At 33.9% G+C, this 15,706-nt stretch overlaps 1 protein-coding gene across 2 annotated transcripts in view; it reads left to right on the top strand.

The window, feature by feature from the left end:
- The first annotated feature begins 8,306 nt into the window (after positions 1 to 8,306).
- LOC149265949 (protein SUPPRESSOR OF GENE SILENCING 3 homolog) overlaps positions 8,307 to 15,706 on the top strand; it is a 59,528-nt gene continuing 52,128 nt past the window's right edge. Inside the window, exons 1-3 of one of the 2 annotated variants that reach the window (XM_089429874.1) lie at positions 8,307 to 8,458; positions 9,523 to 9,910; positions 10,039 to 11,173. In XM_089429874.1, coding sequence (XP_089286000.1) covers positions 10,076 to 11,173 — 1,098 coding nt within the window. In that variant the 5' untranslated portion in view covers positions 8,307 to 8,458; positions 9,523 to 9,910; positions 10,039 to 10,075. Of the gene's footprint in view, positions 8,459 to 9,522; positions 9,911 to 10,004; positions 11,174 to 15,706 lie in introns of those variants that run through there. The other variant, XM_089429877.1, reaches the window with a different exon arrangement.

Genomic DNA, 15,706 nt, shown 5'->3' with positions numbered 1-15,706 from the left:
ATTATGAACATGCCATGTCCAAACAAGTCTTATTGTTTATCAATGGTAAAGGATTAACTGAGACTAATTCCAATTAGAACAATTGAAAATGGACCAGAACAACAAGAAGCAACATAGGAGCATATTACAATCATGATAATATTATACATTGTAATATTTATAATTTATATTTTAATCTGTGTTTTGGCTCTTTCAAAATTGTCCACCATAGGCAGCAGATTTTCAATTACATCACCTTGAATGTTAGATGCCAAATTTAGTCGTTCTTTCTCTGCTCTCTTCCTGTAATCACAACAACTTTAAATATTTCACAGGAGTTTGAGTTTCTCTTGTTTGATTTGATTGACTTCTTTGTTCAATGTTTTGTAATGTAACAAGAAAACTTTTCCCTTATGACTTTTTGGATTCTTTGCTAGTTCGTAACGCAGAAATAGAGCTATAGTATTGGTTTATGGTTATCTGGAGCACCATACTTCTACCAATGCCATTCGATACAGTCAATGATCATTTTAGACATGGGTTTCTCTCTATTGTTTTACATTCTGTGCATATCTTGGGCTTCAATCCATATAGTTTTTAGTTCTGCTTGGAAATCAAGCAAAGACTGGTAAATGATGTCTGCCTGCCAGCTTTGATCACTAGTGAAACTTGCTATATGCTTTGTCTTCCATTAGCTTGGATGGCCAAACTGCGAGAATATGCATTCCTCATCACCAGGAAATTAAGAGCCTTAATAGTCACAATACCTTTCAAGATTGCAACAATATTGCACTCCTTATCATTAGGTTCAGTAGGATTAAATGAAGATAGGCCCCAGATAGCCTCACTTGCTTACCCTAGCGAAAGAAAGTAGGGTAGCTGGGTTTGAAGGGATGAAGGTTTGGACTACTCATTCATCGCAAGTGATGATTACGTTCTATGTAGTTAACATCTTTCTATCTCTAGATAGTGTGTACCATTAGGTATCCGCTAGAAAAGAGTGGTATGCATTTATTTTAAAGCGCAAATGGTAGTCGTACAACATTGAACTTTCAGAACATGGATCATAAAGGTAAATCAAGTCTCTAAGAAGGTGTAGTAGGCATTGTTAGGTTCCCCTAGCAAGTAGTGGCATATGATCATTTTCCAAGTACTAATTGTAGTTCCTAGCAAAATTGAAGATTTAGAACATGGTAAACAAAGGTGGATTACGTCATAGGTGAAATATCAAACAATAATTAACACCATTATTATCGACCATTACAAATATTGAAGTCCAAGCTTAAGGTGGGTAGTTCCTCCTATGAAAAAGGCATAGGCATCCCCTATGAATTTGAGTTAATACAAAATTATTGCTATCTTAATTGCATGATTGAATGAATAAAACTAGAGAGATTTCTCCTAAATTAGTAAATTTGTCATTTGAAGGAAGGTGGGTGTTATTAATTGTTGCTTTAAATAGTTGTGACTTTGATTATGATGATTTTGTGGGAGAAGTTTATGTATGACGCTTCCTTTAACTATTAATTTTACTAATATCTATAATGTATGTTTTGTACATTTATACAAAAAGTGGGTTGCAATGTTCCCCAGATATAGTCCTTCAGTTATAACGGAATTCGTGTTATAGATACCTTGGGAAAATTTTAACCTGCTACCAGAAAGTTGGCAAGAGTTTCAGGAAGGGTTCCTATGATTATGTGTCGCCGTTTCTCCTTTATGTTCTAAGGACTTCGGGACGAAGTCCATTGTTAAGAGGGGGTGTATGTAGTGCCCACTCTAGTCTCCTGACCCCAATACGACATTATCTTAGACACTCTATTCTTCGAGGACCTCAGGTTGAGGATCTGGACCCATGACACTATTATTAGCGATTGAGATATTCATGGTTATGATGTTATGAATGTTTTCCATTGATATTATGGTAGCATGAATGGTCATGTATCTTATCTATCAGTATTCTCATGATTGCAATATTAAATAGTTAAGTTGGTCTCTATTTGAAATTATGACGAGGGTAGCAAAGAATATGTATGTGCTCTACCAAAAGCATAATGAGGATAAATTTTATGGATAGGTATATTCCTACGATGTTACGATGTTGATAGCTTAATGAATATGTATGTCTCCATTGATGATTATTGATGATAGCCATGAGGGATGTGTCCCCTATGTTACCTAATTCCTTTAGTTCAGGCTTACAATGGACGATGATGTGAATGACCAGGAATTGTTAATGATGCTGTTATGATAATTGACTAACATTGAGAAACCGTGTTACTGATGATTATTGAGTATGGCAGGGAACCATCAGAGGCACTCGCATATGACGAGTTGATGACACCTGGTTTGACGAAAATTCATATTATTTTATCTTTGAAAGTTTAAGTCGATCTTAGAATCTGCCATATATGTTTAACTATATTCTGATGATATATTAATGGTTGCAGGCACAGATTAGTTGCTTGACCGAATGACTCACATATGGGTGATGGGGTTGTACAAGTGGATGGAACTACATGGGAGGGGTGGGACAGAGTCCCTGATCTCACCCACTAGCACTCCCGCCGTGACTTGGGCTGGAAGGGTTGAAACACCTTCGCCTTGAAGATCACGATGCCATGAGGGCAGGTTCCAAAGTTGGTTCGCTCATGAGGACTTTACCGGGGGGAGGGGGGCGCGCATCAAGGCGGATTCCTTGATCCCCGACACCATTAGTCTCACTATAGCAGGCAACATAAGAGATGACAGTGGTCTATGACGTTGCACTATACTTTCCCCTCGTAATCACTGGATGCTTGAAGGGCAAGTGGTGTGGCACCCTTGGAACTTCTAGGGAAGTTCTTGAAGGGCACAACCAAACTGGCACCCTTGACATCACAAATAAGCTATTAGGTGTGGCACCCTTGGAACTTCTAGGGAAGTTCTTGAAGGGCACAACCAAACTTGGCATCCTTGGAATCATTAAAAATAAATAATAATAAATAAATATAAGCAAGGAATGAAAACTAGGCAAATTTACATCAAGGGTAAATGATGATTAAAAACCAATGTAATTAAATCAAAAATAAAACTTGGAATAAGGAGGATCATAGGAAGAATTAAAATAAAGTACCTTAAAATCTCTACCCGGCCCATTCTGGAAAATACTAGGAAGATTATGTGGTTTAATTAGGAAAAAGGGGAAAGACAAACATAATAGTTAGGATAAAGATTAATCCTAAACTAATTTAAACCTAATTAAAAAAAAGGGGGAAGGTGAATTAAAATGAGAATAATAAATTAAATTTAGAGAAATGTAGAGAAGCTCCATGTGTCAACAACCAACATAAGAATATCCATCTAGGAGATAACCTGAGTTAAATTAGGGAGTAGATTGGGGATAAAATCTTGACTTATTAATTGACTTCAAGTAATGAACACAAATTAAGGAATAAAAGGGGGGAATAAAGAGACAACTAGGAGAAGAAATAGGAATCTTGTTGAAGTGAGGAAAATATTAGTTTTAAGTAAATAATTTTGGGAGACCTTGATGTGAGAATGACACATGGGTGGGTGAATAATCAAGTTATTGAATTATAACAAAATAATTAATTATGCATGACATGACAAGTGTCATCTATGAGGACTCCTATAAAAGAAGGGGCAAGCCATGGGAAAAGGGACCTTTTTTGGGAACCCTATTGTTGGATGGATGAGATGTTGTGAGAGCAGTGATTACGAAGCTATAGTGAGTTTGGTGAGGTAGAGGATTTAGAGAGGGGACTTTTGAGCCAAGGTGTGCTCTCCTCTACTAGCTAGTGATTGTCTCCATTGTACAACCCCGTTGCAGCTCGGGGGTCCGCGGAGAAGAAGAGTACCCAAGGAGTAGGCTGGGAGGTCAACCGGTGAGTCTTCGCATTCGGATCAAGTGCGTCATCATTCACTCGCGGAGGTGACCAGCTACAAGAGAATACCAGAAACAGCAAAGCAAGCAGAGTCTCGCCTTCTGGTGAACGGTACATATGTATTTCATTACTATTGATCTTAGTTAAAGGTATGAAAATGTTATGGTATGTTTCTTGAAATGAGTGGCAGGAATGTATTTGCTAAATAAATTTGAATCTCAATGCGTTTCCTTTTTGTTGTATTTGCTGTAAAAAAATAAAATAAAATAAAATAAAATAAAGAATGTATATAGTCTGGAGAGTTATGGTCCTCACAATATATATATATCCATTTGAAGTTTATTTCTCAAAAATTTCCATACCTCATAAAAAAATATTTTATTATTATTAATTTAATTTTTAGTGTAGATTCTTTCAGAATGATCACATCGAATAATTTCTTGGAGCCAACGTTTCGAACCATCTACTGTGGTTCATCATCACGACAAAAGTGGAGTATCTGATCTAACCTTAACATTGTATATATAGATGTAGATGCTTCAGAGAAAATAAGCAAAAACATAATGATCCGTTAGAAACTCAAAAATTGAAAATTGAAAATTAAATAAATTAATTAATTTTTTATTTTTTTTATAGTCAAAATAAAGTAAAACAAAACATTTAAAAAGCTAAATTTATGGAGAAAATAAAGAAGTCAAAAACTAAGATCAATAAAAATTAATACAAATATAAAAATAAATAAATTTAATAAATAATTTAAATCACATAAAGAGACATTTGTCGACGCGTTTCGAACCAACGAGTGTGGCTCATCGTCAGGCCAAGTTGAAGAAACAGATCCAGCTTTGCATGCTAAATAGTCTGAGCAGAGCCTCCAACAGCTATCTTGATCAACGGCTAATTTTGACTTAGGGAGTGTAGTCAAAATTCAAAATGATAATTTGATGGGAGTTAGTTATCATACCATAGATTATATAAAAGAAATAATTATAGATGTTGATTATACTATTAGTTTATTAAAAATTGTGACTTATATGAGAATTAGTTAGAACAGGGACCTGACTTATATATATATATATATATATATATATATATATGTAAGGTAATTTTAGGATGATAACTCTATATTACTACAAAGTTAAAATTATATATATATATATATATATAACAGAAGTTAGTTGAAAGGTATAATTTGAAAAATTAAATTAAGTGGGAATTACTTATATTAAAGACAAATATATATAAAAATATATATAAGGTAGGTTAGTTAGTTATAATTACTAGAGACTTAAAAATATGAAATAATTTAATATGGTGATTACTTATAAGCGGGTTAAAAGGTATAATAAAAATTATAAATTCAATGGAAATTAGTTAGATAAAAGACCTTACTTTCATATATAAATATTTATATATATAAGGTAATTTTAGGGTGATAGTTGGTTATAGTAATTATATATTACTAATTAGTTAAAAAGATGGATAAATAACTAAAAGATACATAAAAATAAAAATGAATAAAAACTAATTAAGAACATAGAATAAATAAATAAATCAATCAATCAAAAAATACAAATTAATAGACCATACCAAAAAAATAAAAATTAAATAAATAAAAATTAAAAATTAATTAATAATAATAATATATAATAGTTACGATTATATTCCTTAATATCAATCAGGAAGAAATAAAAAGAAAGAGCGCCTAACATAAAAAGAAGGAGATGTTGGATCCCTGCCCTTTCATCCTAGTCTTTCTCTTTCTCCCCCCCGCCCCCCTTTTTCTTCTTCTTTGCTTTCGTTAGGGTTTGTCCTTCGTGTTTTAGACTTTTTCCGGTCCTTCTCCTTCTTTTTATGTTAGGCGCTCTTTCTTTTTATTTCTTCCTGATTGATATTAAGGAATATAATCCTAACTATGATATATTATTATTATTAATTAATTTTTTATTTTTATTTATTTATCTATTTTTTTTATGGTCTATTAATTTGTATTTTTTGATTGATTGATTTATTTATTCTATTTTCTTAATTAGTTTTTATTCATTTTTATTTTTATGTATCTTTTAGTTATCTATCCATCTTTTTAACTGATTAGTAATATATAATTACTATAACCATCACCCTAAAATTACCTTATATATAAATATATTTATATATGAAAGTAAGGTCTTTTATCTAACTAATTTCCATTGAATTTATAATTTTTATTATACCTTTTAACCAACTTATAAGTAATCACCATATTAAATTATTTCATATTTTTAAGTCTCTAGTAATTATAACTAACTAACCTACCTTATATATATTTTTATATATATTTGTCTTTAATATAACTAATTCCCACTTAATTTAATTTTTTAAATTATGCCTTTCAACTAACTTCTAGTGTTAGGCGCTCTTTCTTTTTATTTCTTCCTGGTTGATATTAAGGAATATAATCGTAACTATTATATATTATTATTATTATTAATTAATTTTTAATTTTTGGTTATTTATCTATTTTTTTATTTAATTTTTTTATTTTTTTGGTATGGTTTATTAATTTGTATTTTTTGATTTATTTATTTATTTATTCTATGTTCTTAATTAGTTTTTATTCATTTTTTTTAATGTATCTTTTAGTTATCTATCCATCTTTTTAACTAATTAGTAATATATAATTACTATAACCAACTATCACCCTAAAATTACCTTATATATATAGATATATTTATATATGAAAGTAAGGTCTTTTATCTAACTAATTTCCATTGAATTTATAATTTTTATTATACCTTTTAACCGCTTATAAGTAATCACCATATTAAATTATTTCATATTTTTAAGTCTCTAGTAATTATAACTAACTAACCTACCTTATATATATATATATATATATATATATATATATATATATATATATATGATGATGATGATGATGATGGTTAACGTCATTGTAACAAAGGTTGTGAAATTGAGATATATATATATATATATATAATTTTAACTTTCTAGTAATATAGAGTTATCATCCTAAAATTATCTTACATATATATATATATATATATATATATATATATATAAGTCAGGTCCCTGTTCTAACTAATTCTCATATAAGTCACATTTTTTAATAAACTAATAGCGTAATCAACATCTATAATTATTTCTTTTATATAATCTATGGTATGATAACTAACTCCCATTTAATTATCATTTGACTTTTTGACTACAGTGCCTAAGTCAAAATTAGTCGTTGATCAAGATAGCCGTTGTAACTAATTCTCATAGAAGTCACATTTTTTAATAAACTAATAGTGTAATCAACATCTATAATTATTTCTTTATATAATCTATGGTATGATAACTAACTCCCATTAAATTATCATTTGACTTTTTTACTACAGTCCCTAAGTCAAAATTAGCCGTTGATCAAAATAGTCGTTGGAGGCTCTACTCAGACTATTTAGCATGCAAAGCTGGATCTGTTTCTTCAACTTGTCTTGAAGATGAGCCACACTGGTTGGTTCAAAAAGCGTCGACAAATGTCTCTCTTTATGTTTATGTGATTTACGCCCAAGTTCTACTTATAACTATTATGGATCACAAAAGCTTCAATTCAATAAATAATTTAATTTTATTATTATTAGTTTTAATTATATATAAAAAATTAAAATATTATTTTAATATTATTAATTTTATTTATAAAATTTTAATTAAAAGCTCGATCCCATTTCAAAACCCAAATCATTAATTTTTCTGAACTTCCAATAAATAAATACTTCCACTAATAATAATTTGAATAAGCATATACAATTTAATATCATAAATTGAACCTCCAACCTTATAGAGTAAAAAAAAAATAAAAATTGAAAATTAAATAAATAAATCTATTTATTTATTTTTATTTTTTTATATAGTGAAAATAAAGGAAAACAAAACCTTTAATTATTTTTTTATATAGTCAAAATAAAGTAAAACAAAACCTTTAAAAAACTAAATTTAGGGGAGAAAAAAAACTCAAAAACTAAGATCAATAAAAATTGATAAAAAAATATAAAAATAAATAAATTTAAATAATTATTTTATTTTATTATTATTAATTTTATTATATATACAAAATTAAAAAATTAAAATTCTATTTTAATAGAATTAATTTTGTTTATAATATTTTAATTAAAAGGTATAGCCCATTTCAAAACCCAAACCATTAATTTTTCTAATTCCAATAAAACAAATACCTCCACCAATCATAATTTGAATAAGCATATACAATGTAATATCATAAATTGAACCTCCAACCTAACCACTGGGTCAAAGTTCAACATTAAACATGGATTAATACTAATAAATTTTGGAATTGTATGCCTTTATTTAGTGGAGAATAATTTCAAAATTTGAAGGGAGGATATTATCTAACGAACAAAAAGAAGCGGACACTTGTGCGAAAGGGAGAACGGGAGCGATTAGGTGGGTGCGGTACGGTCGGAAAAGTGGCACTGGCTATAAGGAGTTCTTTGAAACTCGATTCTCTGCAACAATGCTGCATTCGGCCGTGGCAGGAATGTTCACGAAACGCTCCATTCCAAACTGAACGACACTCGATGGCCGACGAGGTATAATTTAACAGGTTCTTTAAAGAATTTGTGCTTATATTCGTTCTTGAACCATTTGCGTTAAATTATTTCATCGATTAAATTTGTCCTTGAAAGTATTTGTTCTATTAAATCCATCTTGACTCTTTATGGCAAAATCGACCTATTAAATTCTTTCTTGAAATTTTTGTTACAGGAATTTTGATCTATTAAATTCGTTCTTGAATTTCTCGTGACAGAAAATTTGACGTATTACAGCCATTCTTGAGCTTTTAGTGAAAAAATAATTGATCAATTAAATTTGTACTTGAGCTTTTTACGACAGATTCTTTGTTCAATTAAGCTCGTTCTTAATCAGTTTCTGGGGCAAAATTGGAGGTTAAATTTCTTCTTGAGCTTTTATCATGCAAAATATTTACATTAAATATGTAACCGAACTTCACACCTGATTTTCCAGCAAGAAAGAAGCAGAAATGCTAAAATATAAATTCGTCCCTCGACTTTCATCGAAAATTCTATATAGAAAATTAAACTTCAGGACTTCACAGCTGATTTTCCCAGACTGACAGAAGCAGAAATAAAAAGATATAGCATGATTGGGATACAATTTATGCATTCGAAGGATTTCTGGCTGATATGCTGATTTTCCTTTCCCCGTTCTTTTTCATTTCATTCACCGTAGTTGCAAAACTCATGAACGAAGGAAGTAAATTGTCTCCAGGGACGCAATTTAGGGCCTCCTTTTTGGAATTTTTGTTATTGAGGTTCCTCCAACGTTATGACTCAGAATATAAAGTTCTTGGATTTCTGGTTGCTTTGCTTTTGTTTCAGTTAAGATTTAAAATACGACTCTGATTAGTTTCATTTACGCTTAGAGAACGCTTAATTCCAAGAGCATACTGACTCTCTTCGGATACTTGCCGTCCCGTCAACAGATCAGTCATTCTTTGATAGATTCCTTTGAAAGATGACGTGGCTAACGGTAAATTTGTCGTAAAAAGGACGAGATGGCACAATCTTTCGGTAATATGACATGTGGAATCCGCAGGCTCTACCACTTACTTCGTCTTTGTTTGATTTCGCAGAAATTGGCACAGCCTACAGAATAAAGATGTATCCATAAACTTACAGAATAAAGATATATCCGTAAACTTTGAACGTGCCTCTAGAGTAACTTACTGACAAGGAAGGCACTGCGATCTTAGTGACAAGTGAAGGCACTGCGATCTTTCGCTGGATTCCGAAACTACGCGCGGGGTGTCCTACTTGAGGGCCGCGTGGATGCCCGTGCAGCGAGGGCACTAGCAAGATTCGAATTCTCGACGAAGGAAGGCACTGCGATCTTAGTGACAAGTGAAGGCACTGCGATCTTTCGCTGGATTCCGAAACTACGCGCGGGGTGTTCTACTTGAGGGCCGCGTGGATGCCCGTGCAGTGAGGGCACTAGCAAGATTCGAATTCTCGACGAAGGAGGTAAGAAATTCCCCAAAACGCGTGAATATCCTGGACATTCCTCTTATTTAAAGTTTTAGATATATGTGAAGCTAAGATAAGGTAGCATTTGGTCGATCATTGTGATAATTTCAGGTGTTTGTGCGTAGGTTGCCTGGATTTTCCGTGATTTCAAGGCCACTAATAATGTGGAGCAGCGGTTCGAATTCTCTGTTAAATGGGGAAGGGTGGGAAGTGGCTTCTTCTCGCAAGAGCAAGAACCAGAGCAAGAGCAAGAGCCAGTTTCCACCAACTGCAGTAGCAAATCCTCGGAAGGGGACAGAGTCTTATAATGTCGATGGCCAGACGTCTGCCCATTGGGTGAATCCTAGTAGTGATATTGACCAGGAGTACGAACAACAGGGATGGAAGGATTCCGGGAAACCTCAGCAGGGGAATGCAAATCATGAAAAATGGACCACCGCAATCAGGAATGCTGGTGGCTGGGGCCAATATGGGAAAGCAACTAATGCAATACAGAGCAGTCCGAAGCCTAGAAGCTCAGAATCTGCTATTGGAAAGATGGACAGGCAGAATCTTGCTGTCCCTCCACCACTCGCCAATGGTTGGCAATGGAGAGCCCGCATTGGAGGCGGCACCAGCTCGAATTCTTTGATGGCATTGCCACCTGGAAAAGATGCCGGACATGCGGGTGCAAATACTAGTGAAGAGAATTCCGAACTGAGAAGTAGGTTGCTATCTAAACTTCTTCCTTCTGAGCAATTAGCAGAGCCGCCTCATAAAATGAGTGGAGCCGGTTATCGGTCCAGTGATAGTGATACAGAGATTGATAATCTTCTTGACAGTGACGATGATTTTATGAGTAGCGATGACTGTGGGTCTGAAGGAAGTGATGTAAGCCACGAGACTTTGAAGAAGAATAAGTGGTTCAAGAGCTTTTTTGAATCGCTGGATAGCCTGAGTATTGAGGAGTTGAATGATCCCGAAAGACAGTGGCATTGTCCCGCATGCAGAGGTGGCGTTGGGGCGATCGATTGGTACAGGGGTATGCAGCCTATTTTAACCCATGCCAAGACTGTCCGATCGAAGAGGGTAAAGATGCACCGCAAACTCGCGCTAGTACTGGAAGACGAGTTGGGAAGGCGAGGAGCCGCATGCGTAATTGCGGAGGAAATGTTTGGCAAATGGAAGGGCTTGCAAGAGACAGTTATCGATCAGGAAATTGTTTGGCCTCCTATGGTTATTATTCATAATACACTCCTTGAACAAGATGAAAATGAAAAGGTATGTTATTTAACCTGCAGATCTCTATGTTTCATTCATATTTACGACGGACTTGGTGCATCTGGAATGCCATGGAAACGTCATGCTAAAACGTTTTTGACTGTTACTAGAAGACCTCTCATATGCTGTAAAAATCCAACACCTGTCTATATAAATGCAATTCCTGATGAGTATGCTTCTGACTTGGATGCCAACTCCAACTTTAGACTGAGAACTCAATTAAGTGTAACCGTTGAAGTAACTCAATTAAGTGTAACCGTCAAAGTAGTTTTGAATTTAAACCAAGAATTAGACGTTCATCTAGGCAGCGCCAAAGAAGTCATGTTTGATAAATCTTTTACAGTGGATATACATAGCGTTGTGTCCGAGGAATCATGTTTTTGTTAAAAGGATAAATGTTTTACAGTGAAATACACTTAAACTTTATTTTTTAGTTAATTTTTATTCACTTTTTCACTTCTTTTTTTTGTCGAAAATTCATCATATATTATTTCATGGCACAGACTTACGAAACAAAAATGCCACCATATAAGCCTATGCCCTGTGCCCCAATACGAAGGGGTTGAACATCTTAAAAAAATCTGAATTTGGATTAGACAAGCGAAGGTAGGGAGATATAAGGTAAAAACATAGTGGGGAAGATATTAGGTCCCTCACCCCCACTCCAATTTTCGTGCATGTTTTACCTAATATCTTTCCCCTAACCCTAACCCCAATATTCGTGCTTAAACAAATAAGGAGAGTTTTCTCCTTAATAGTCTTAGGCCTATATTTCCACATAAAACCAATAGTGGAAAATGGAATTGCCTACCATAAAGATTACGCGTGTCCTAGCGAGGAGACCTTTTCATGAAAGTAGATTTGTACAAAATAGTTACATTTAGTTTGAAGCCATGCCCAAAATATCCTAGCAGACAGACGTCTCCAAAAAGACTTGCTAAGTGAAACAAGGATTGCTCCTATTGAAGCAATCGCTATGGTGCGAGTCATAATGTATTTAAAAAAAATTGAGCAAATGGAAGAGGGTAGATAGCCTAAGGTTGTCTTTAATCACAAATTGTGCAAGAGAAAAAAAAGCTTGGATGCAACAAAATAACAAATGGTTTAGTAAATGGGGTATTTGCTTGACCGCGTGTCCCATAAACAACAAAGAGATAAAAGCTTTTGTTATGGAAAAGTTCCACAAGCGTACTTGAGATAAGGAGCTAGGAAGAAAGAAAAAGTATTATATTGAAGTGTTTAATCACATTCATAGTCATCAACCAAAAGCAGCATACATAGAGGCTAATATCTCTTGAAGAGCCAAAATTCTTATTGGGCGCTAGAAGAGGCCAAAAGGAGTGTGGGAGGAAATATTATGCATTTTTTGTTCTTCTAGAAAAGTGGAAACAGAAAAACATTTCATTTTAGAATGTGTGGCCTTCAAAGACAACAGGGAAAGCTATGCAGATATGTTGGCAGCTATCTCTTGGGATAATCTATTTAGCGAGGGGTTTGTCGAAAAGTTGGGAGCATTTATTTTGAAGCTTCACAAAAAAAGGGTTGAATACATCAAGCAGATGAAGAAGCAATATGGTCCCATAGGCTATCTTTAGTCTCGTGGACGTTAAAATAATTTCTTTCTTTCTTTCTTTCTTACTTACCACAAATATTGGCAATGCACTTGTTTTGGAGCCTAAGCCACCCGAATTCTTTTCCCTTGAAAGAAGATTGACATTTCCAAATGGATTCACACCACTTTAACCTACATTCATACCCATCTTTTCTTCAAGCTAATGACAACTTTTGGAGGTTTTCCTTACAAGGTCATAAAGGTCCTTTGCCATGTAAATGTAAAAGGGCTTCCCACTAGTCCATCTGCAATCCCCACAGATAGGACCTAACCTATGGAGTTGCATTTTGAAAGGATAGTTTTCAATATCAATATGCAAATGCCTTCATAAATAAGATTTTAACCTTTCAGATTGGTTAAAATCATGCCAAGTGTGTCATTGTTGGCACTCACTATTCCACAAGCCCCTCTAATAGAAAATACTTCTTTTGGCCAATATTTTACCATTCAAGGGACCAAGTTGACCTCTCAGATAAAGAAAAACCAAAAAATAGGTTTTGATGCTAGGTCTTAGGCATCCCATGGATCCTCAAATTAGCATAGCATTTTCAAAAGTCAAAGACCATTTGACATTCAATGTACACTTTTTAAGTAGAAATGAACTTGAACACGTGAAGGCTTTAGAATTGTTGATTATGTCAAATAATTGAAAGGGGCCTTGAATACCTTAAATGTGTTGAGCATTTTTTTAAGATGTAAACACCTTAAATGTGTTGAGCAATTTTTGGCAAAATAAAAGTGTTTGCTAGATGTGTTACAACAAATCTAGCACCCCCACATGATGTAGAGTCCCAAGCATCAAGGAGCTAATCTTGCACAAGCTAGGAAGGCTACTTCATTGTCACCATAATAACTCTCTCTCGCTTTTGGTTGGCTCTTCTCCAACTCAAGGCGGGGGGGACCTCCCTAAAGATAGGATTGTTAAGGCTACAAAGTGGAGGCACAAGGTGATATTTATTGAAGATTAAGCCTAAGCAAACCAAATTGTTGTAGCATGGATGGGTATGTAAATGGTGTGAAAACAAAAGAGGAAGGTAGAAAACCCCAAGACTAGGTGTTTAATCAAACCTTGGGAAAATGGAGTCAAAGAAGTATGCATCAAAGAGATTGAATGCATGATGGTAATAAGGGCTGCTATGCATGCCACCAATCAACATTTAACTTTTTGAAACCTATTGCAAAAAATTATGCTTGGAAAGTTAAGGGTGCCATTCTTAAGCATTGTTATGAAAGTGAGGTCATGCTAATTTAACAACAATTAGGTTTATTAGCTGCAATGCAAACATAACAACAATAAATATAAGGGGGGTCAAATCCTCACATTAGTCTATCCAAATGACACATAGTCCATTATAAGGCATTCATAACATTTTACAAGTTTCCTACAACAAAAATTAACATGTGAAAATAATTGCAAACACAAAAAGCCTCACATGGAAAGATGGCATAACTCCAATGTTCCAATGTTCCATGGAAAGAGTACAATTTGGTCCAAGGGGAGAGCTCCTCAATCACCAAAGTCTTAAACTACCATTACAATGCAGATAAAGTTCCACTTTATAGAGGGAGTATCTATTCTCTTGTAATAAATTATTATTATTTGTTGACTAACTCCATGACAAGTCAAAGAAATAATATTAAAATGTACTATTTAGATTCCTCCTCAATCCATGGTTGACCATGTCATGTGGAGACTAGCCTCTCCAAGAGAAATTCTCTTATAAAAAATTGGAAGGGAACTACATTAAACATCTCCAAGCAATGACATAAAACATAAAAATATCCATGATAAACAAGTCAACATGCAATAGGTCCACATAAAATGCGCCTTGCAAGATAGTTGCATACAAAAACAATATAAAATAAATTCAATAGAGGTAGATGTGCTCAAGGGTCCACCTAGTAGAGCTCACTAGGTGTGCCCTAAAAAATGCATGAGCTATAAAAGAATAAATAATCCTTTTAGCAAAGTGCTCCATCATATTAAGATCCAAAAATAGCAAGTGGTCCACAAGATGCATGCAACCAATCCACGTGCGTGAACCCAAGGCAACCAACTCCATGAATGAATGTGCAAAGTGCCAACTAAATGGAACTATCCACGAGAAAATATATGGTCAAACCTCAAAATAACAAGTGGAATGTCTCCACAAGATAATGTTCCAAGAGTATAAAGAAAACCAAGCAAGAGCATGTAAAGTGACAAACATGTAGGCCACCAAACATGCCACACACATCAATAAAACTCCTCCATAACCACCTCTAATAAAATTATATATGTGCCAAGTCAAAGATGCCAAGTATAGTTGAAATATCCATGCACTAATGATAAGAATACACCTAGAAGAGGTGTGCCCAACAAAACTATGCTATGTAACTACAACAACCAACCATCAAATATAAAATAATCTCCATATAAGTACACCCTAGAGAAGAGTGTCAAACTCTCCTATAATGACAGATTGATGCATGCAAACCTTGACAACTATGCCCAAGAGTGAAGCACTCCATCTAAAACCCTAGATCCACCTCCAAATAAACCCTCAAGTGTGAGCAATTGCCAAGTGAAGTAGCGTGCTCAAGCAATTAGTCTTAATTTGAATAAAATGGATTAAATTAACATTGTATGGTTAAATCAACCTCAACATGTGTACACAAAGGTTAATGCTCTAATAAAACCATATTCCAATGGCCTAATAGTCCCCAACTTATTAAATTAGCATGAACATGTGTTCCAATAGGAAGAGTAGGCTCTAACAAGTGTTGTGACATACAAATAAGTTATATGTCCAAGAAAATCCCCATTATGATAATAAGAAAATGAAAGCTCTACCTAGGTTTGAACCTAAGGCACACCACCAAAGAAATATAACAAGATTAATGCCTCATCAAACCTCAGAAAAAGGCTTGATCACCAAAGA

The sequence above is a fragment of the Pinus tabuliformis genome, chromosome 6, assembly GCF_031772625.1.
Source record: "Pinus tabuliformis cultivar Carrire ecotype Pingquan chromosome 6, CPIR1, whole genome shotgun sequence".
NCBI lineage: Eukaryota > Viridiplantae > Streptophyta > Pinopsida > Pinales > Pinaceae > Pinus > Pinus tabuliformis.
This window is presented reverse-complemented; position numbering and strand designations above follow the sequence as displayed.